The sequence below is a fragment of the Phalacrocorax aristotelis genome, chromosome 7, assembly GCF_949628215.1.
Source record: "Phalacrocorax aristotelis chromosome 7, bGulAri2.1, whole genome shotgun sequence".
Taxonomy (NCBI): domain Eukaryota; kingdom Metazoa; phylum Chordata; class Aves; order Suliformes; family Phalacrocoracidae; genus Phalacrocorax; species Phalacrocorax aristotelis.
The window spans coordinates 38,030,330-38,052,418 of record NC_134282.1 but is presented as its reverse complement, the minus strand read 5'-3'; the positions used below and the strand labels follow the sequence as shown (position 1 = coordinate 38,052,418).

The window sequence follows — 22,089 nt, the reverse complement described above, 5'->3', positions numbered from 1 at the left end:
AAAAGCAGTACTATCGTGACATGCTTAACAGAGTGTTGGTATGGAATTCAATTTTAACATTTTTATTGCTTTACAAAATTTATAGGTCATTAAGTCCTCAAGGTTAGAAAGTGGAAAGCAATTTTCTTTAAATGGAAAACATAGTTTCTCACAAAACAAAACAGTATAAAAGATTTTGAGTGCTTATATAGCTCATAAAACCAAAAACCAATGGCCCAATTTTTATCCTGTGTGGATTTCTTAGGTCCAGGGAGACATATGTTTTTTTCACTTTGAAGAATTAGTTTTAGTAGTTATTTTTTTCAGACAAAACCCACTATTAATTAGTAAAATTCCAGGGCATCCCAGCAATCTACTTAAGAAGTCACAGACTTTTTGGTAAAATAGTTGTATTATCTAGATTTGTGAAGTAGCTTGACAGTTCTTTTGACACTAAAATGTTTGTTTCCCAGGCTTGCAAGATTTTAGTTCTCTTCCATCCTCAGCAAAGCTAGTGAAGCATCTCTTTCTCCTAAAAGAAACAGATGAGTTTAATTTGCTCCAAACTTGTATTTGTCAGTTATGTGGCAGAGCTGCCACCTCTTCCACAGGTTTTCTTCTGCATTTGTAGAAAGAGAAACAAATACCTATTTGCACCTCTGTCATTTCAACACTGCAGTACAGATAGGAGGCCTGATGCCTTTCAAGCCTGATTGCATTCTGGTAGCCAGTGCTCAGCCCTGACCAGTTGTAAGAACAGGAGAAGCGGGAGGGTCTCTGTATGGCTGCACAAATGCACCTCTCCTCTGGGAGAGTGCCGTTATTAGGTAACTGAAATGAAATTATATTCAGGGACTGAACTTTTAAATGAAAACATTTCTTACCCTATTTCCCTCGGTTTTTCCTTCTCCATTCCTGCCCTTTTAAACAGGTCATCACAAGTACCCAGCAGAATGTGAATACCACTAGAAAGCGACTTCAAGATGATCTTCATCTGCAGAGCTGTGGTGCTTTGAGCTCTCCAGTTGCCTTCTTACGTAGGTCCCATATAGCTCGCAGTTTAGAGCGGGACAGGCCTCACAGTTTAATTGGCGTTTGCCGGGAGACCATCCTTTGATATCAGATATTCGCAGGTATGTGATTCCAACAAAGAGAATTAAGGAAGAAACCAGGACTGGGAGAAATACAAGTAGTCGATGACTTAAAAAGAAATAAGAGTCTTCCTTTGGAATGCTACTTTTTTCCAACAGCAGGAGGAGAACACCTGGGTTGTTTTTATTTTTGAATGTAAATTTCAGCCCTGATTTTTGCAAAATTTTAACTGATTTATTAGTAAAGTCATAACAAATGGTTTTCCAACCAGAAATGTATTTATAGAAATGCTACTGATGTCTAGCATTTCTTGAAAACCATTGCAAAACCACCAGAGACTGGCTGTACAACTTAAATGTTGTATTTATTTCATGTACCTCAAAGTGTTCTAACTATGATCAGTGTTTTAATAAACAGTATTTCTGGACTTCACTTTTTCAACAAATGATTTGGATAGAAACGTAAAGGTGATTCATACGCACATACAGTCCTGCTTTTAATCGATTTTTCCAGTATCTTTCATGCCAGGCTAATGGATCTGTCCTATTAAAACTCCCCTCCTCCATACCCCCACCCCATATGTTGCCCTTTTAAATTCTAGTAAAGGCTGCAGTGTGGTTTATTTTTCCTTTGTTCTGAATGAGTTTATTAATGGAGTAGTGTATGCTATTAAAAACCGATGTTTAAGTAGTCTGTGAATTGTAACCAAAATTCTGAGATTCTTCCCATTAGGGAATAAGTCTTTGAAATTCTGCATTTCCAAAAAGCAGATTTCACAAACTTTTTACAAATGCCAACTGATAGTAACTTAGGTGACTATTTATCTAGCAGAGCCTTGAACATTTTTTTAAAAAGAACTGTTACTCCAATTAGTAGTTTTACCAATTGTATTACTAAAACATGTCCTTGTGGTTCTGCTGCATTTATGATTTATTTAACAGTGATCTTAAAAAAAATAAATCAGAAAGCAAATATCATTGACACTAATTTGATTACCAGCATAAACACAGGTCTGCCAGCACCTTCTTCCAGTGCAAGCTTCATACTGGCTCTTTCAGAGGAAACTGGAAAGGCCTTAAACAAAAGGTTCTCGTAAAGAACCTACCACAGGTTGACGTTTCAAGGTTTTAATTTTTTGCAGCAGTGCTTGTCAGTAGCGTTAGTTTCCATTTGAGGTTTAATCAGATACTGGTTTCATTTGTGTTACTCTGAGCTGGGCAGACATCCTGTGAAAAGGTCACAAAGGAATGTAGCTGAAGATGGGTAGTTTAAGTTTTACAGAATCATCCATTTTAATGTATTTTACTTATAGCATGCTTCTGTATTGATGTGAAGTCACAGTGACATCCAGTGGCAATAAGGTATGCTAATTAAAAGCATGTACTCTCAAGATAATAATGACACACAAATTCCTAATTTGAGAGATTAGTCCCTTTTTAAAAAAAAAATCTGTGACCTTGCAACTGCACTTAGATGAAGAATTAAATGATCTTCTACTTGGATTTTTTAATTACGTAAACTTACACAACAAACAAAATAAGCAAGCTTCCTTTATTATTTCAGGTTTATTAGTGATAGTAGGTTAATTCTTTCCTAAGGTCAGTTGCATGCAACACACTACTCCTTGAAGCACAGTCATCTAAAGCGCTTTAGTTACTGCATGATAAGGCTTCTTAAGTCACAGTGTATTTTCTTCAAGGCCTTGGCCAAAAAAAAATATCTAGACGAAAAGTTACACCAATTAACATTTATCTTGTAAAGAATACAACTTTACTACTAGGGTTTTTTTATCTACCCATATTCTAATACTGCTGATGGTGCTAGGTTAAAACAATTTACATTCAGAACACATTGCCTTAGGAAGAAGAGTGCTTTATAAAAGACAGAAACAGGTAACCATGGCTTTCCCATTTTGAGATAATAGAAACAAAACGGTAATATGCAAAATTCAAAGAAAAAAAACCCCAGCCCAACACATTACACATATTACACAACCTGTGCAATAAGTTATCCATGAAATAATTCTGTTAAATGATTAAAATCACAAGCATTAAAAATAAATATGTATCTAAATAAATATTTTGATTTTAATCTTGTGGCAATTATTCTTTATTTAGCATATGAAACACTTATTACATGTGTATGTTCATACCTTGCCAAACAGGTTACACTTGTCATAACAATATCAAGTACTACAGTGGTTTTCTTTACATTAGAATCTAAAAGTTTTAACTGCATACATTCCTTTCCACTGAAATACCATCTATTCGGCATCAGTTTTAAAACTGCAAAGCCATCACTCTTGGACCACTTTATGGGACTGGGATTTTTTACCTTGAGGCAGCCATAACTTTCTCTGATTGCTTCTCTTTGCCATTTCCTGCAGTCTCATTCATCAAATATTCACACTCACCATCTTATCAAACAAGACAGACATACATACATCACTCCACATACAGGTTACAAATAAATATGTTTTAAGTTTTATGAGAAAAGAGTTTAGAAGATGTTCCAAAATACTTAAGTGTTTTACAAAGATTTTTGTCAGTGATTATTGTCCTTGACCATCCTTCTCATCGCTTTTTGGCAAAGAAATAAAAAGGAAGGTGAGAAAAGGCAGATACACCTGTCTGTTCCTTGTTTCAGAGCCCTCAGGGCAGCTTCAAAGCCTTTCATTCATACAAAATACAAAATTCTCTTCAGCTATGAGGGCTTCAGCTTTGATGGAATTGAGTTATTTTGCTGCAAGAGTCGCATGCTAGATGTATAGGGGTGTCTCTTGTCCAGTTAGAAGCCTGAACATGGCAGCTGGCATAGTCTTCATATGAATCTGTCAATTGATTTACACAGAAATTAAATTGTTACTAGTTTAAAATAATCTGTAAGGTCCAATCGGTCTCTCCCTGTGGTGTAAGTGTATTTATTGTCCTGATTTCTATAGCTGTGAACATCACCAAAGTTTCTAGTTCAAAGTTCTCTGGTTCCAACAAGCTGGTTTGCTGTCTTTGCCTTTTTTTGTGCATTTTTTTGTTTGTTTTTGAAATGACAACGACGGGATACAATATCATATAGCTAAAAAGACACCTAAACACTTTCTATTGTTATACCCTACTCCAATGACAGGCCTTTACGAAGAAGCAGCACAAACCTCTGAAAATTCATTCTGCTGTTCTGGTATTAACTGAACTTAGATTTTTCTTCTATCTTCCTTCTCTGTGGGACTGTCATTTTGGACATATTTTCTCCTAATTGGAGTATGATCTTCTGAACACAAAACTTGGACTTTATCACCTGATAGTTAAATGCCAGTCATGGGTTTGGGTGAACACATTCTCTCATGGCTAGTGTATTTAAGTTAATTCTACAAGGAGTACTGTGGTAAGTGTCAGAGGAATTTAACAGCCTAACAGGTTGGGTAATCAGGTTGTATCAGAAATGTAGTAACAGCTGTCAGTACCAATCAGATAAGGCAAGAGGAAGGAAGGTGAACTTTGCTAACTGATAATACAGACCCTCACCAGCCATACGCTGCCTGGATATCTTAGTCCCTTAGTGATTTCTTTAAAAGTACCGGAGAGAGATGTCTGAACTTATTCCCAAGGTAAGCTGGAAATGCTCAGTGGAAATGAAGTTATTAAAATACATACTGATTTGTCTCTCCCAGCTCTTTGAATATTAATTTAGTTCTGTGGCATTTTCATAGCTAACATGCTTGTGCAATTTCATCCCTTAATTGATTGGTTTAATTCAAAAAGTAGGTTGAAGGTTCAGAATCATGTCAGGAACTCTCGAAAATGAGTGGAAAAATGCTGTGAATGTGCATTGAATTGTTCAGAAAATGTTCTGTTAACTGCTTGTTACTAGTGCTCAACTACAATTTATTGAGGTGGTGGTTTTAATACTATGTTAAGACACTCTCTTCAACTAAAAAATATATTCTTTCAACAGTTTTAGTTCCTTGATAAAGCATTTAATGGTGGTCTTACCTCTCCCACAGAATTAGACAATGCTTGTACTATCTTCTCATGAGCAGTAGCAACAACACTTTGTCCATTGATCTCAATAATACGATGTCCTACTCTTACCCCTCCCCTCTCAGCTATTCCACCTCGCATCAAGCTACAAATCTGCCAAGAGAAAGCAAAATTTGTTAAAGGATAGTAATGTCATAATGTAGCATTTACTAGGATTTAATACATAATAATGAGTGGTGACACCATAAGGATTTCAGAAGATACTTGTGGAAAGTATTAAGCAATGCTGTGAGTTGTTAAATGTTGGTTTGTTGGGTTTTGTTTTTGTTGGGGTTTTTATGGTTGTTGTTGGGGTTTTTTTATTGTCCCCCCCCCAAATTTCTGCAAATTACAGTTTTTGTTTTTATTTCTCACGGGGTGGGAACATATGAATACCTAACACAGTGATACGGTTAGCAGCCATGCAAAAAAAGTGGAGTTAGGGGGAAGGTACTGTTGGGGTAGGGGAAGAAAGTGATTTTAAATATTTCTGACTGTGCCACCTGGAGTCTTTCTGCAAAATACTGCATTATTCTTTCAGAATAATAGGAAATATAAAAAGTGCTAAAGTAAAAATTAATCTACAACAGCAAATTTTTCACATGCATGGAAAAAAATTATACAAAGCTTAATCCTTAACCCTGCACAAATGCTACCTTAGGATGAAGGAAAGGATGATGCTGTACAGTCGTTCTATGCTGAAAACTGGTGATCTGTCAAAGGGGTCCCAAAGCTATATGGAAAGATCTATCTTGAAGATATAAGGGAGAAAATTTTATGATGAGTGTGGTAAGACACTGGACCAGGTTGCCCAGAGAAGTTGCAGTGGCCCCAGCCATAGAAGCGTACAAGGTCAGGTTGGATGGGGCTTTGAGCAACCTCATGGAGCAGATGATGCCCCTGCCCATGGCAGCAGGGGTTGGACCAGATGATCCTCTTCCACCCAAACTGTTCTGTAAGTCTATGAAATGTGCAAATTCTGTTTCTTTTTACAGGCTGTTCCAGCATAGTGAAGTATGACGACGTGTTTCCTGTGCCTCTTACAGGTTGGAAAAGGGCACTCTGCTCTCCAGAGCCATTGCTTTTCTCCATGTTTTACAGTGCTGCTGGCCATAGGGAGCTAAGGATGAAGGCGGCAAGTCAGGCCACTGTTTCAACTGGCAGCTGCAGGTACCAATAAAGAACTAGGCACAAGGTTTGACTTTTATGCCGCCTACAATAGGGGAATAATTCTACAGGAAGAGTTCCGTTCACCAGGCATAGTCCCAGCAGGCACTGCTACTTAAAATTATTCTGGGGCTGCAACATGCATGGTGTACAGGTAGAAAGAAAAATCTCAATCCAGTATGGCAAATTGAAAAGAATGTTTCCTTCTCAGCAACAGTATCTGTGCTGCAAGAGGGCCCTCCCTGACAGACTAGACTGTATATTAGATAGAAATTGTTGGTAAATTATTTCAGAATACAGCTCACACAGCACATAAGGCAGATCATGTATAGCTTGAATTGCTGGAACTGAGCAGAGCTTAGCAGTGCCGAGATTTGCCTTTTGTTTACTGAGAAAAACGTGTTGTTGGAGGAAAAATGAGTGCCAGAGCATCCAATGATGGCTGTTTCTGCAGTTACTGTCAACAGTTAGAATCATGTGCCAAGAATTATTATTTGCTGAGATTTGGTAATTTGCTCAGAGCTAAATACAAGTACGATAAGATGTGGCTTGTGTCCCAGTGAGTTTAATTTAATTCAGAAATACAGTACGTCGGGAGATGGACAAGCTGGAACCATATTGAAGGTGAAACATGGTCTGTGGCTGACCAGAATCTTCTGTGTGACACTAGCAGTTTCCTTTAAGTTCCTCTTCACAAGTAACAATGCTATTAAAAAATGAAATCCCTTCTTACTCAAAAGTTCAGGTTGTCTGATACAGGGAGCATAAGTACGTAGTTATTCTTTGTTTATAAAAGGCCTTTCTCAGCTTTCTGAAACAAGACTTTCCTGGAGTGAGCCTTAATCTTCCACCATGCTATCATTAGTGGCTGAGTTTTACCTACTGTGGTTCATAAACTATTTCTGATGGACTTTTATGGATACAGGCACCATCAGGACCCTTCAGAGAATTGCATCTTGAATTTCAGTCACTTAAAATGTATTGTTTTGCAGATAGTCTACCTTCTGATCATATAGCTGACAAGATAAGCTGTGCTACATAGATCTCTTTTATAGAAAGCTTCTCAGTTCAACTCACTATTACAATAACAGTTTGCTCTTTGCTGTTGGGGATTCTGTGCAGTAATCTGAAAGGGCAAAAAGCAGAATGTGCCGAAAGCAGCACTGTAAGTATCTTTTTCACAGAATAAAAGAGAATATAGAGACAGTACAAGCAGCTGAAATAAAAGCTTTCAGAGGAAATGGAAATGTGACCTCTCACCCCAGTGGCATAAAGGAAAAGATAATGGCTTGCATATCTATCCAGAGCACCTTTCATTCTGTAACTCTCTAAGCACTTTTAATACCATCAGTGAATTTCTTCTTTCTAACAGCCTCAGACATAGGAAGTGGTCTCTTATCTTCATTCAAGAATGTGATTCCTCTCCAGGGCAGGGAGTCAGCTTCTTTTTTGTGAGCATTAACTATTTTGATGAGGTAGAGAACCAGATGCAGAGCCCAAGTGGCTCTGCCTAGCCTTACAGATCCTGGTAAGCTAGAGACAGTGCAGATGTAAAGAAACATACTGTACTTAAAGCACACATTTACATGGCTCCTGTATTTGCAAGTGGCTGACTCAAAGCAGCTTTAAGACTTTTGTCTCCAGCCAGTGGAGCTATGGCAGATTAGGCTGGCAAGTTTAAGTTGAGCAGTAACTCTAAGTATGGTTCTATACAGCCAGGATTGTTTAGCCTGCTATACTTGTGGAACGTGGTGACAGCTGTAATATTAAATAAAGCATGACAGATCTGGATACTCTTGTGAGAGCCTATACGCCATTCACTGTGTAAACTGAAGGGAAAAAAAAAAAAAAGGTGTACTTGTTCAATCCATTCAGCTGTTACAGATTCTGCAACGTCTTAGACAAGCTGCAGTGCATCAGATGTGAAACTTCAGTAGCTTCACCATCAGTTTTATTGCAACTGCCTATTGTGTAGCAAAACATTTAAGGATAGAATGGCGCAAGGCAAACTGTTTAATCTGTGTAAATGCCTTAAGTATACCCTATTAAACCAGGTTTCTCCTCATCTCATACCTATAATTACTTTATTTAAACCCTGTATATTTCCCCCCCCAGGTGGTTTAGATAACTATAAACAATGGCAAGGAAGGAAAAATAAACTGTCTGTCCTGTTAAGTTTTACTGTATTTTTAGATAGAATTGTGCTAGGCTAGGAGTGGGGTAGATACACTTCTCAGAGAAAGTGTCTGAGCGCTGAGATCTAGACTGAGAAGTGGTGTGTTATCAGCAGTAAAAAATATAACCGGTAATACACAGATTTTTTGTAATTTAGGAGACAAGTTAATGTGATATAAATGGACCACTTGTATTTAAATGTCATAATTTTAAAAGAAGTGTAGCATAACAATTTTCAGAAGGTGGCTGACAGGTCACCTTATGTTCACCTCCCCATCACACAAAATTCATATTTGTTTCATATGTATGCACAATATTTCTTAATGTTTTACAGTTCAAAATTTAGATTCTTTTTATAAATATGCAATGAAACAACATCAGTTACTTTGAAGAGCCATGAAGAATATTTGCATCATTAGTGCAAGAGGAATTTTGCAAACTTAACACCGATTTATGCTGTTGTGCTGTTCCCTAACTAAAACTTCCAAAAGTTGGCAGTACTAGTGCTCGATGAAGTACAACTTCAGGCTTTACATTAATTAAACTATACAGCATACACAAAGAAAAGAGTCACCTGCAGCAGCCCAGCCCCTGCATCTTCCTGATACCTTATGCAATCAAAACCCAGCTCAGATAGTACTTTTGCATGTCCAGGTTGTTTATGGGCTATTCACTAAAATAATAGCTGTGCCTCCTGCACAGATGAGATAGGCAGAGTGAAAAGGAGTCACCACAAAACTGCTGTCAGAAGAGGCACAGAAGTAAGGACCAGCTGCACACATAATGAGGTAATGGCAGTAGGAGACATTTAATTATATCTGTTCTGGCAAGCCATTTATTTCTCCACTGTGCTAATGCTCAGCCAACAATGAATAAGGATATTATTTCTGATTCCTGTCATAATTTATAACAATTGCTGGCGATTACAAAACCACTTTTTAAAAGTTCAGTGTCAAACTACCAGAGAGACATACTTTTCAGAGTCATATTTTCAAATGGTTAAGTGAAGTAAGAGAGAATTCATCTGAGGAAGGACTTAGAGGCCCAGAAGATTGTCTATATAGCAGCCTAACAAAAGAGTTTAACCTCTCCTTTTTGTTCATTGGGTCTCATATTCAAACACAGACTCTTTAGAAATGAAATGTATTACGAGGTCCTCTTTGTTGTTGTTGTTGTTGTTGTTATTCAAGAAGGATTTTTATGCTGGATTTGGTGAACTTTATATTGGATGTCATCTAAATGTTGCTCATTTAACTGGAATGAATTGTGATCATCCAGTGTGGTGAATATGACAAATGACCAGTAGATGGAGTGACCATGCTATGAAAGCAAACAACCACAGTCTGCAGAATTTACTAAACTAAGGCTCCAATTATGTAGGATATGATTAGCTGGGCCAAGATGAATAGATTGCCTCACAGACTCTGTAACCACCTCTGTCCACGTGAGGACATGATATGCTTCTTCTAATACACCTTGGCCTGATTCTTTTCCCCAGCCCTGACCCAACCCCCACCAGTCCTGTGAAAGGCCTCTTGAAAGAGCTGATAAATACACAGTAGTATTGCATGTTGTTCCTTAAATATATTTTCCTCTTTCTATCATAGCACCAGCTGCACATACTAGATTTACAAAGGATAGCAATTAGGAAATAAATCAATGCCTCATAGAGTGTTACTTGCTGTTCTCGGCACACTCTGGGATATTGTAAAACCAAATCCTGTCCCTTCCACCCTTTTTATTACCAGACTTGGGATTTGCTAACAGAGCGAACTACCAGCGATAAACATACCCACTTAACATACACATCCATGTAGGTGAAAGGGGATTAGGCACAGGCAAAGGAGGACAGAAATGTACTGCACACCTGATTTTCCTGTATTTTTTACAGATGTCTCTCTACTCAAGTCTTATGGCACTAATCTCAAACACAACAAATCCTTTAAACCTCTGCTTCTAAAGGATGTCAGCTGGGGGTGGGTATTACTTCACAGTGCTTCTGGCTGGACCAAGGCTTGTAGCGGTGTTCTTTATACCAAACTCTGCTGTGACCACAACATGAGATGTGATCATAGGCAGGATCACTTAAAACTTAGGTACGATAATAACTTGGAGATGGCTAGCAGAGCTGAAAATCCGCTAATGAGCTGTCTGTTTGCTAAAGCACAGGAAGAGCCATAAACCATATCCTATAACTGTACCTGCTACTCTTCCAAGGGTGGCAAACAGAAATCTGGCAACTTCAATCAAGGAGTTTCACAGAAAAGGGGACCAGAGCCCACAGTCCTTTGTGATGTGGTTTTCTGCATGAGCAGCCCAATTTATTTTTTTTTTCCTAGACTGGAGGAAGAGGAGATGGTGATGGTCCTGCTCTACAGACAATCCCCAGTGCTAGTATCAGCCCACAGAAAGGCCAGGTGAACACCTGAGCTAGTTGTGTTGGGCATTTGCTTTGGAAAGGTACCAGAGAATGGCTTGGGAAGGAAGAAGTACAAGAGGAGAACCCTGAGCTGCACTGGGTAAGTGTTACCTGCCACATCCATTCCCCTGTTTGCTGCTGCTGTATATTATTTAAAGATACTCCCAGTACTTGTCAGAAATGCAGCGCATGATATTCAGGAGGAACAAAACCCAACAAACCCAAACATAAAAACTTACTGTTGTGTTACTCTGTTCTAGTTCTCTAGTCTTCCTTTTTAATTCTGTTTGGTTTCTTATTTGTAACTGATTCTGTTCTTTTTATTCTCTGTAACATTTTTGTGTTATTGACTTTTACCTTTCAAAGTAAGTTTATTACAAGAGCAGGTTTTTTCTTAAAATACTGTTTTATCTTATAAGTAGAGTAAAGCATTGTTAAAGGTTCATGTATTTGTATAGTATTCTTTGGAATCAGAAAATCTCATTATGACCAGTGATGATTCATAACAAAGCTGTCGCTGTTACTACAGGGAAACTGCAGCATGCAGAGAAGAGATACCTGGGCCACAACCTGTACAATTACATGTAGTGAGAGGTGGTTAGTTTTAACCAGAGGAGGTTACAATTACGTTCCTTTGCCCACTGCTACATGATCCAAATAAACTATGCATAGTGGAAGAAAAATGAAAAGTCTTAGTGAGTGTGTGCTGAAATTTAAAAAAGAGAAACAGGATCAGAGCTAAAATTAGAATGTTGTAATTGTAAAAACCTGTTGCAGCATAACTGTTTTCTGTTCAACTCTGGCAAGCTAATGACAGAATTCTACATGAATTAGCTGATCCAGATATTGCACTAAACAATCTGGTCTCCTGGTGTTGTCCGTTGGCATTAAATTACTCAGAGACGTGATTATAAGGTTTTGCTTAAGGGATCACAGTACAAAAAGTGAGGTCATGTGCAAGGATTTTTTTCAGTAATTCAGTGTGTTTCTTGGAAGAAAAAAAAAAAAGAAAAAACCCAAAATAATCACTGAACACAGAAACTTACAATTCCATTCTGTACACTGAAGCCCAGCTGGTATTTTAAGTCTGGCCGTTTTATGAGGACAGTAGTGACAGGAGGACAGCTGACAATGTTCAGTTTGACTTGTGTCTGATTCTTGAGACCCTGTAAGATATTCCAAAAGTTAATATTTCTGAAATTGATCTTAATTTGCTCTTTGATTAGTGGTTTCCTATTTTAAGGGTGTAAAGTAGCTGATCTGAGAAAGAACAGCTAGAGTTAATAGAAATCTTTTGTTAACACAGAGATACATTTCTCTGTTTCTTTTATTTCTCAAGCTATTTGGTCCAACAAATCATATCAACACTTTGCCTTTAATTACTATAGAAACGTCAAGAAAGTTTTCAAGAAAAACCAAAACTGACGACTGCTTGCCTTTTACAAGCATCTGGCTAATTGATCTCCTGCTGCTGCTGCTCTTGGTAAATCTGCACAGACATTAGATTTAGCCTCAGTGATTAAAGAGAATGCATTTTGCGATTCCGTCATGTCTGGGGAATCTTCATATACTCACTTGATATGTCCTGCAGTCTACCAGCCTCCATCCATTTGATCTACATGGAGCCCAAAGAAGCACAGTAGATTTTTAATCCTAAAACTTTAATTTGGAGGCAGTGGGGAAGCCTGAAACTTTGAAGATAGCTATGTAACTTACTTCAGGCAAGTTTTTCAGACCTGGCCTTGTTCATTATAGTCCAGTAACAAAGCTGCAGTCAAATGCTCCAGTCCTAAATTTCTGTACATTATCACCACTGAATCTCTGTTTCTAATTCTACTTTTTGTTAACGAGCGATTACCTTAAAAATCTTATCTGCTGCAAATCTACAGGGTCGCTTGTCAGAATATTACATCTTTGCTGGCTTACAGTTTACAGCATATAGGTCTTTGGGGTACCTTTATGATCCCTTGGCATGTTGCAAGAGGTAGACCAACTAAACTGGTCCCATTAATGGACATAATTTGGTCTCCAATGCTTAGTTTTCCTGAACGGGCTGCAGGGCCTCCATTCATCATGTTAGCCAGGATGACAGTGGGTAGAATGGATCCCCATCCAGATTCCACAATCACTACCCCAAGAATTTCTCCCTTCTGTTTTTCTAGCTGGAGCTGCAATTAAAAAGGAAAAAAAAGGAAAAAAACCCACAAAACCACAACATTTTTTGCTTTGATTCATCTAAATTTAAGCACTAGCATCTCATGTGTTCCTGAATAACACCTATAAATTATGAAAAGAATTCTACTCTTTGCCATTGGGTAGTAGCGTGACTTCAAAAACGCTGTTAGAACTGTGTAACACATACCTATTTCTTTTCAGGGGTATCTTCCACTTGTTTGTTGAAAGGTCCCTGTAATAAGCAAAAACTAACACTCTATATTAGCTCTGTAGAAAGTGGTGGAAGTGAATACCAAGTGAATGAATGCCAGAGAAGTTTTTATCCTTCTTGGAAGCTGGCAGCTAGGGGAGGCTGTAACATTTTGTGGCTAAGGCAATGTCTGGAACGCAGGCTTGAGTTCAGGTCCACTTCTGCCATCACTGCTCAGGTTGATCTCAGGGTTTGTCTGTCCTTATTTTCAACCAAGCCTGGTTGGTTGGCAGATCAACCTTGATTATTATTGTTGTGGTGGTGGTTATAAACATTATTATTATTATTAACATTATTGAATATACTTGTGCTTAGCATGTTAATCTAAAATTCCTGATGTGCTGATGTAATGTAAATGATGACTTCTCCTCAAATGTGCTGATGTGAACTGTTCAGTAATCACAGCATATCTAACTTTTGCAGAAGAGGAGTAAGAGTTTACGTAGAGAATATACTCTTTGACAAAACACTGAGAATTATTTTGTTTCAAACATGGAAGGACAGGGACATCCATACTTATGGGAATCACGAAAGCCAGCTAAATTTTGTTGAAACTATCTATTAAGGCTTTGAACCAACCAGTATGCCACAACTCTGTCATTGTTCATAACCCAATTAGAAACAGAGGTGCTACAAAAAAAAGAGGACCTTTTTAATCACTTTAAAATGTGACACATTTGTATTTTCCTGTCCCGATTCTGCTAAACCAAGATTTGTTCAACTGAATTTTCCCTTGTTTCCTACAAGAGAAATATTTTATCATGCTTATATGCACGTGAAAACACTTTATAGTGTTTATAGATATTTAGTGACTGCTGACGTATAAAGCTACACATCAAATCATAACCTTTCTATCTGCAGATATAGGTGAAAAATGCTCTCTTCCCAAGAACGCACATGCTGTAGAAAAGAACTTGTAATGCTAGAAAAAAATGAGTGTAAGTAGGAAAGCTGTGACTGAAGGATTAAGCAATTTGCAGTTCATCTCAAAGTAAGATTGCTTTAGGATTCAGCTTAAAACTCTGACCTTTGGACCATGGGCCAAATCCCTATCACACTGCAGCAATGTAAGACAAAGCAGAATCTGGGTGCAGCTGCACTTGCCTCACTCTGGTTTAGAATGCCCAATGACTTTTGTGTGAAATGTAAAATGTGAAATATATGGCTATTGTACAGAAAGAATCCATTACATCCAAAATCAAATGTAAATAGTTACACTTAGGTGATTTGGGGCACTTAAGGAAAACTCTTGCCTTTTTGTGCATTATGAGTGTGAAACTCCATTTCACATGGCGGTTTTGCTGGTGTTCTAACAGGGGAAGAGAAATTGGCCTGCTCAATGCCATAGCATCCTGGACTCGTGGTTCTTGTATCTATTAAGAAATCACTTACAATGTGCATTAAAATGGATTGTCATCTCTCTTTCTGTATCAATACATTGGTAAAACATAAAAACACCTTACACTGTGCACTGTGTAAGCACAGAGCTTAACTGTGTCCAATGCAAATGTACTTTATTACTGGTTTTCATCAATGGAAACAGAAAGAGCCTGAAAATGAAAAGAAGAAATACTAAAAACGTATAGAGCTGTTTTTAGTAGCACAGTATTGATGAAACAACAAATCTTAAGACGTAAAGTCATCCTTAAAATGCCAAAAGATATTTCCATGAGAACTACATTCCTCTGAAAAAATTGATCAATCTGAAATGAAATTCCAAGACTAGTTTACCTCTTTGCAGTTTTCTGAATTGGAAAAGTGTATGAGATCATCATTGTACATCTCTTGGGTATTGATGATGTCACTGTATTCTTTCTGACTGAGATCCTCTGGGTTAATTCCATTGGCTCTTAAAAATTCTTGGTAAGCCACACTGAAAGCCTGACCAATTGATTGAGCTATCAGCTGTGCCTAGAATGTAGAACAAAACACAGCTCAGAGAAAGGACTGATAAACAGTTTGCTACTAAAACCATAAGAAACAAGAGAGAGATGGGATTTTAAGACAGAGTCAAAATAAAGGATCCTGTGAAGTTGCTACATTAGTATGGATATAAAGTCACTTTAAGGTCAGTTGTACAGCAAGAATCCATTACATCCAAAATCAGATTGCAAACTCCATTTAAAAACCCTGCTGATCGCCTTTCAGCAGTACACTGCAGTAGCAAGCAGCCATATGCTACTTATGTACTCATTCCAAAAAACACTGGAGAGTACTGGCTTTGTACCAATATGGAACAGAGCTTACAGAAAAACTGTCACAAACCTTGCTTCGCATCACAATATATTTGCCAGAGTGATGAGAGAATGGATGCTGTGCTTGTACATGCCATCGCAGACATGTATGCACTGATGATTTTGGTTATCGTGTCACCTGCTGCTTCTCCACCTTGGTTTTATAGGACTGAAAACGCTGCTTCAACAAAACCATCTGCTGTCCTATTACTGCCATGATACCCGTCTCATGTTCTCAGCAAATCTGTAATAGCCCTACTTACTTAGCACATCTACAATAGCTATTCCTTTGAACAGCTTGACTAGTAATGTCGGGGATGCTTTCAAAAATGCAGCCAGAGCCATGATTATAGCTTGTTAGTGTGCAGAACAGCTCTTCAAAATCCCATGTCTTTATTAATTTTTGGAGCACTTATCTGCCCATGCATTTTACTACAGCATGCAATAGAAGGTGACTTCCCTTTACAGTGGGCTGTATAGTGAGTTCAACTAACGAAATGCTACAGTGACTGGTATTTGGATGTGTCAGAAATAGATAGTCATTATAAAGAAATCTAGAGAAATGGACACCGATGATGATAACACTTTGCACATTCTGTACACTGCAAAAGTCGACTAATGAAAGAATTACTGAACTGCTCTGAAGTTTACTTTCTCATTCCATGAGATGGCACTGGACCACAGAGAAAAGGAGGGAGGTGTAAGTAAAACGAATTTGCAGTCAACTTTCCCTACCCTTGAATTTTTTTTTTTATTTTTCCAATTCTGAGTTTACTGCAGCTTAGAGGAGAATGCCACATTGAGTTTTGTATATTTGTGGTTATCAGGTACCGTACTCTGTGATCAGGGGATATGAGTAACTCCCAGTGATCTGAGGAGGAGTTAATTGCATCTTACAACCTAACTCCCTAAAAATATTACTAATCAAACCTATAAAACTATTCTGGAAATGCAACACACTATCTTAGTAGGTATATAGTAGATGCATCTTTGAATGCATAGGGGTTTCTGGACAATATTGTAAATCTTAATCTTCTTGCAATCTAAACACAGTGTTTTCTTTGACGCTAAAAGGTGTTTTTCTTATTTCATTTATGCTGCGGTACACAAAAGCACCAATCTGCTTGACTGGAAAATTATTTTAGAAAATCAAGGACATAATGAGCCCAGCCAGTCACAAATAGTTCCTTCATACCAAGAGGTTTGTAGTAGTACGGTAGTAGTCATCAAGAACTGTTTGTATACAGTTCCATTAGTAAAGTTTATCACCAGTGCTTACTGACTTCTTTTTTGGTCTCCAGTGCCATTGCTTTCTCTGTAGTTAGTCCTTCGCTTTCACCTTCGTTCTACATTCTCAGAACAAACACGTCTAGACATCATATTCTATCCTGTTACTGCTAGTAACAGCCAGGTCTCACATCTTAATTTCATCTGTATCTCCCAAGTTTTTATGAATGTTTATGAAAGTCTTCAGCATTAGGTACAACTTAGAGATAATGTAATTAAGCTGCTTGAAAATGTCACCCCAGCAAAGCAGTGGCAGAGCCGAGATACAGTCTGAGAACAATCCCAGTCTAGCATTCTAGCCTTTAGACACCGCCATTTCTCCTTCACAGGCTTAATTGCTTTAAAATAATGAAAATGATTGCTTAGTGCAAAAAATATGCAACCTGTGAGTTATGACTGTCTGAACCAAAAAACTCAATTATTTTTTACTTGGTATGACAGAAATTATATTTAAAGCTGTTCCCTCATAACAATGGTCAGAAATGTTTAGTACTGCCTATTACTAATACCTGTATCTCAACTGTCAAGTTCAAAACCAACAACAAATTTTGTTTTTTCTGTTCTACTAGCTTGGAATTTTTTTCCATAAACGTTTTAGGTTGAAGTCCCTGGTTTGCCACTTCAGACACAAATATATTTCACTACAAAACCAAACCTTGATGTACCATAGCAGTAAAGCAAGGTTATCTTCCTTTACCACAAGAGGTAAAGGGCATGGCATGCCAGCACTTTTCATGGGGGTGAAACAGGATGCAGCAGAGATGTACAGGTCTCTTTTGCAACCGTTACATCTGTAATCCTATTTTGAGAATAGCTCCAAGTTCTTTCATCTTTTGGTGTTTCTGATGCAAGTGAAAATCAGAACCTAAAGTCTGAAGTGGTCACTCCTTTTTTTGAACGGAATTTTAACAAAAAGTGGTTTAGGATGAATATGGTATTAGATACGGTATCTTATAGCATAAAATGACTGAAGTTATGCTTTCTTTTGCATAGATGTTCTAAGAGAGTAGTGAGAGTGAGTTGTTCTTAGCCTTTTACTTAAGAATTGCTAAATTCCGCTGGCTGTGAAGAAAAATTTCTATAAATATAGAGAATTATACTTCCTTAGCTCTATTGCATTTATATTAAAATTCTAATTCATAATCTTTGCTAGGAATGAAAAAAGAGAACTGCAAAAAATAAACAGCTGAATGTGTTCTTATGTCAGAAGATCAAGGTGCATGTTTGAGAGTCCATATACCAACTACAGGTAAGTAAGCCATAAGGGAATAAGGATTGGGTAGGGGGCAACCTTGTGGGCTCAAGCCCACCAAGTTGGCAGATGTTCTCAGCAACTTGGCTTCAGTTTGAAAGAGGTCCAGAGCGGTTCCACCTCATTGCCAATTGTCCAGAGGCTTATGTGGGTCATTACGTGCCAACCCGCTGAACTAAAGGATCCAATCCAGGATGAATGATCAATTTGCTATCCCACAGATTAATTTTGGTCATGAATGACCATCGACTTCCAAACAACTCCAGATAATTAGGTACTAAAACATTTGGGGATGCACTGCTGAAAGAACACAAATGATTCTATAACATACAAGACAAAGGGTGGCTATTTTGGGACTGAGGATGAGACATGAATTTGCAACATGAATTTGTGGAGGCAGAAAAGAGATACGAATATGGACAAACAGCTGGCTAATATTTCCACAGATTACCTGTAGCTTCAATCAAAAAAGATTATTAACAACAAAAATTAATTCAAGAAATCAGATGTCATTTCAGAGATTCTCTAAATGACATATGTTGCTTAAATAAATTTAATTCCATGTACTTACATCCTCTGATTCAAAGACATGGCATATCATTTTGTACTGCTTTTTTCCTTCCTGGGCACCAGGTGTTGTTTCAATACAGTCTTGAGAAGCTGATCTTGGCATGCGGCGTCGTGCCATTAAGACCACAATGTTACCAATATCAGCAATATATGAGATTGTGCGCAGCGCGTGATCCATCATTGTTTCCTACATAAAGCAAAGAGAAATAAAGTAATTCTTCATCTCTGCTGTTATTCTACAAATGCTGCATCTTCTCTCTCCCTGTTGCCTGAGAATGCCAAAACCTACAGCCACGCTTTTCTGTGGGCCCAGATCTGACATTCTCTACGCAGTCAATGGGCCACAACTCCAGCTGAAGGCATAGTGGCTGTTCAAGATATTGTCTTTAATGGAAGTGTTGCCTGAGCAAATACAACATGGTTGCTACTGTAAAGCAATAATGAAGATCTATACTAATGTTTTATAAACAGTTTCATGCTGCTGGAACATTTTGTTTCCCTTTTGTATTGCTTTTGCTGACAGAAGCAGATGCATTTCACGATGACAGAACAAGTTTTAAGGGAATTCACGTATATGAGAAAATGTTATAATTTTCTGATTATAAGTCTTATAATAGTAATATCATCTAAGGTAATGTTTTCTCATGTGCATCAAAGTGTTACTTACTTCGTAATGAGCTATAAAGGCAGTATTTCACCTTCTCTGTAGGCAGAATATTTAATAGTTTTTTTCTGGCTACCTACACAGATCAGTTTGGAGGGAACTGGTCTAGTGTCTGGGCTCACAGTCAAAATCCTATTCCAGTCAATGTCATTAGGCTGCCAATTCAGTTGTGCTGGAAGAACACTCAGAAGAGCCATTGCATGTGAGAATGATTTTAAGTGGAAACCTGTCCAAGCTTCATCCTAATGAACACTTCTTATGTAAGAAAAGCACAGAGTACTAAATATAAAAAGTCTTGAAACTTCCTGCCTCTATCTCAAATCCCTGAGCTCTGCATCCTTTTAATTATTTTAGCCTTTGAAACACCTATTTTACTTTCCACTGTTAGCAGGGAAACCCCAATCTACTACTTCCAAATGTTTTTTTCTCACAGGAATATATCATTATTATGTGGCTTTGATTTAAGTGTTGAGTTGCCTTGGACAAATGCAAATAGAGCAAATATTTGTAGTCAGAGAAGGATATGTTGTCACTAAACTTGTTTTATTTCAGGTATTACTATTTTGTCTTTTGTTTCCATCTCCAGTTCATGGTTCTATCAATTGTTTTCTTATACAAAAAAGCGTTGAGGACCCAGAAGGAAGAACTTTCAAGGACATTTTATAACTGTTTCTGTGCACCACTAAGTATGAACTTGTAGTAAGTTTTATTATTTCTGAACTCAGCATTAAATATGAATAAAGTAACATGGCTCAATAACTAGCAGTTTCATTTTCATTAAAAGCTTTCTATATGTAAAAAGAATACTATTTTCATAAAACAATGTATGTGATATTGCTACAGTGATAATTTCAAAGGATTTTGATATATTTAGGACTGCAGAGACAATTACATGGTTTTTTACGGTAATTTTTTTGACAATTATTTGTACATTCATACAGGTTTTCTTCAAGATACTGTATAAGTACCCTGATTTCACCTTTAGGGTTTTTTTTTAAATAAAAATAAATAAAAAGCCACAACTTCTCTAAGTTCCTGGAAAGGTATATCGCTATGCAAGTTGTTGCATAATGGTAAGAACTTTTTAGGGTTAAAATGAGATATCTGGGAATGTTCATGCAATCAAGTAATCTGATTGATTGTACTTCCTTTAAGTGCCTTGAAAAAATCACTGTTACTGAAGTCTGTGTATAATTATGGAGGAAGAGAAATTCCTAGGGGAAAAAAAAAACCAGTAATATAACTTAGGTTAGTAATGCTTATCTGGCAGATATTTTGACAATTTAGACAAAATATTAGAAAAAGCCTCCTAGCTATAAGGACCCATAGAAGCCATAAAATGGTATTTTAAGGCAGTGATGATTTACATTTTTTCCTCAAGAAACATTCAAGGACTGTATGTTGCTCTTCACTATGTGACTGTGCTGTCCCTCTTCACCCTCCTACTGCTCACATATCACCATGTGAGCTGAGGCGCTTGTCCTCTGTACTTGGAGCAGTCAGCCTTTACTCCTCAGTTTCAAAGGCAGAATCTACTTTGCAATCATGTAAGTAAAATGTCTGTGTCCTGTTACAATGGCCACATGATGTGTGCGCTTCTTGTGTGACTGCACAGGAAGAAGAGACTGCAGGAGGCTCATGAGAGGTAATTTCAATATCAGGCTGCCAGAGTAATTAATTCAGCTCTCAGACCTGGCAGGAATCCAGTCTGTTGCCATTGGTTGAACGTCCTTGTTTTAAGGCAAAAAAGAGTCCAAATACTATTTTTATATGACACTTCAAACCTGAGCTTTACAGGTTTCTTAAACTGGATGCTGCTTACTTAAAACCTTATGTTAAGTACTTATTTTAATTAAGATAAAGCTTTCCATTGAAACAAAGACTAAGAAAGTGCCTCCAGACCATGCTTTGTTATCTTTGTTTTTCTATGATTTCTTTACATATTTTGCTATTGTAGAGATCAACTGTTCTCTTCTTTTAAGAAACAGAAAGGGCCCATCTGAAAATTCCTTCTTGCTGGGATCACTGGTCACTTTGGAAGGTTTTCCAGACTTTTATTTATTGCTCAAACTCGAAACAACCAGAAGCATAATAGTTTTATTTATCAAACCAGCTGAGGATGTCCCCTTCCCTGCCCCTCCTCCCTGAACAGATAAAAACATCTACCAAATTCTGCCTGAATTGGAATAAAAACATACTTCCTTTTGAATCAAATTGATCTCTATTAGTTTTAACTCAGTAAATTGCTTCCTGGTGTCTAACATAACTTTGGTTCTTGGCCAAGACTGAGGTTGTATCTGCTGCTTTTGCATCTGCTTGGATATATATGTGGATATTTCTGTCTATAGGAAAAAACAGACTACAGGTTTGGGGTTTGTTTTTTGTTTTGGCATTTGTTTTTTCTTTTTAACTAAGAAAGCTTTTTGGGTTTGGGGTTTGTTTTTTTTTCTTTTTTTTAATGATTTGCTAGTGGCTCTTGATATATGTCAGAATATCCTACTGAGCAGCATGAGGTCAATTTTCATCTAACTCAATCATATTAGATGACTGAGATACTTTCCTTGCTGTGTCTGTAGTGGCAGGGTTTCCCTCGATACCTGATCTTCCAAAAAAACCTATAACGTAGTATGAGATAATACATGATTTTCATCATTGATATAAGCAGCAGCATCCTTTATATAAATAGCTAGGTATTAGTTTACCATTAGTTGAATAAAACTCTAAGGCCTAAGAGAGAAAGATTGTTCCTCAAGTTGGCAAAAGTAATTAAGAATTTCAGTACAATTTAATAGAGAGAAAACCATAAATAATC

At 37.4% G+C, this 22,089-nt stretch overlaps 2 protein-coding genes across 9 annotated transcripts in view; one reads left to right on the top strand and one right to left on the bottom strand.

The window, feature by feature from the left end:
• ENTREP2 (endosomal transmembrane epsin interactor 2) overlaps positions 1 to 1,503 on the top strand; it is a 154,951-nt gene extending 153,448 nt beyond the window's left edge. For both annotated transcript variants that reach the window (XM_075100197.1, XM_075100196.1), the window contains exon 12: positions 911 to 1,503. In XM_075100197.1, the coding sequence (XP_074956298.1) occupies positions 911 to 1,096 (186 nt within the window). In that variant the 3' untranslated portion in view covers positions 1,097 to 1,503. The remainder of the gene's footprint in view (positions 1 to 910) is intronic.
• Positions 1,504 to 2,621: 1,118 nt separating this feature from the next.
• The window catches only part of APBA2 (amyloid beta precursor protein binding family A member 2), a 100,705-nt gene continuing 81,237 nt past the window's right edge, over positions 2,622 to 22,089 (bottom strand). For 6 of the 7 annotated variants that reach the window (XM_075100179.1, XM_075100181.1, XM_075100176.1 and 3 more), the window contains 6 exons: positions 18,615 to 18,800; positions 15,002 to 15,181; positions 12,801 to 13,013; positions 11,892 to 12,011; positions 5,058 to 5,198; positions 2,622 to 3,901 (listed from right to left, as the gene is read on the bottom strand). In XM_075100179.1, the coding sequence (XP_074956280.1) occupies positions 3,830 to 3,901; positions 5,058 to 5,198; positions 11,892 to 12,011; positions 12,801 to 13,013; positions 15,002 to 15,181; positions 18,615 to 18,800 (912 nt within the window). In that variant the 3' untranslated portion in view covers positions 2,622 to 3,829. The remainder of the gene's footprint in view (positions 3,902 to 5,057; positions 5,199 to 11,891; positions 12,012 to 12,800; positions 13,014 to 15,001; positions 15,182 to 18,614; positions 18,801 to 22,089) is intronic. The other variant, XM_075100182.1, reaches the window with a different exon arrangement.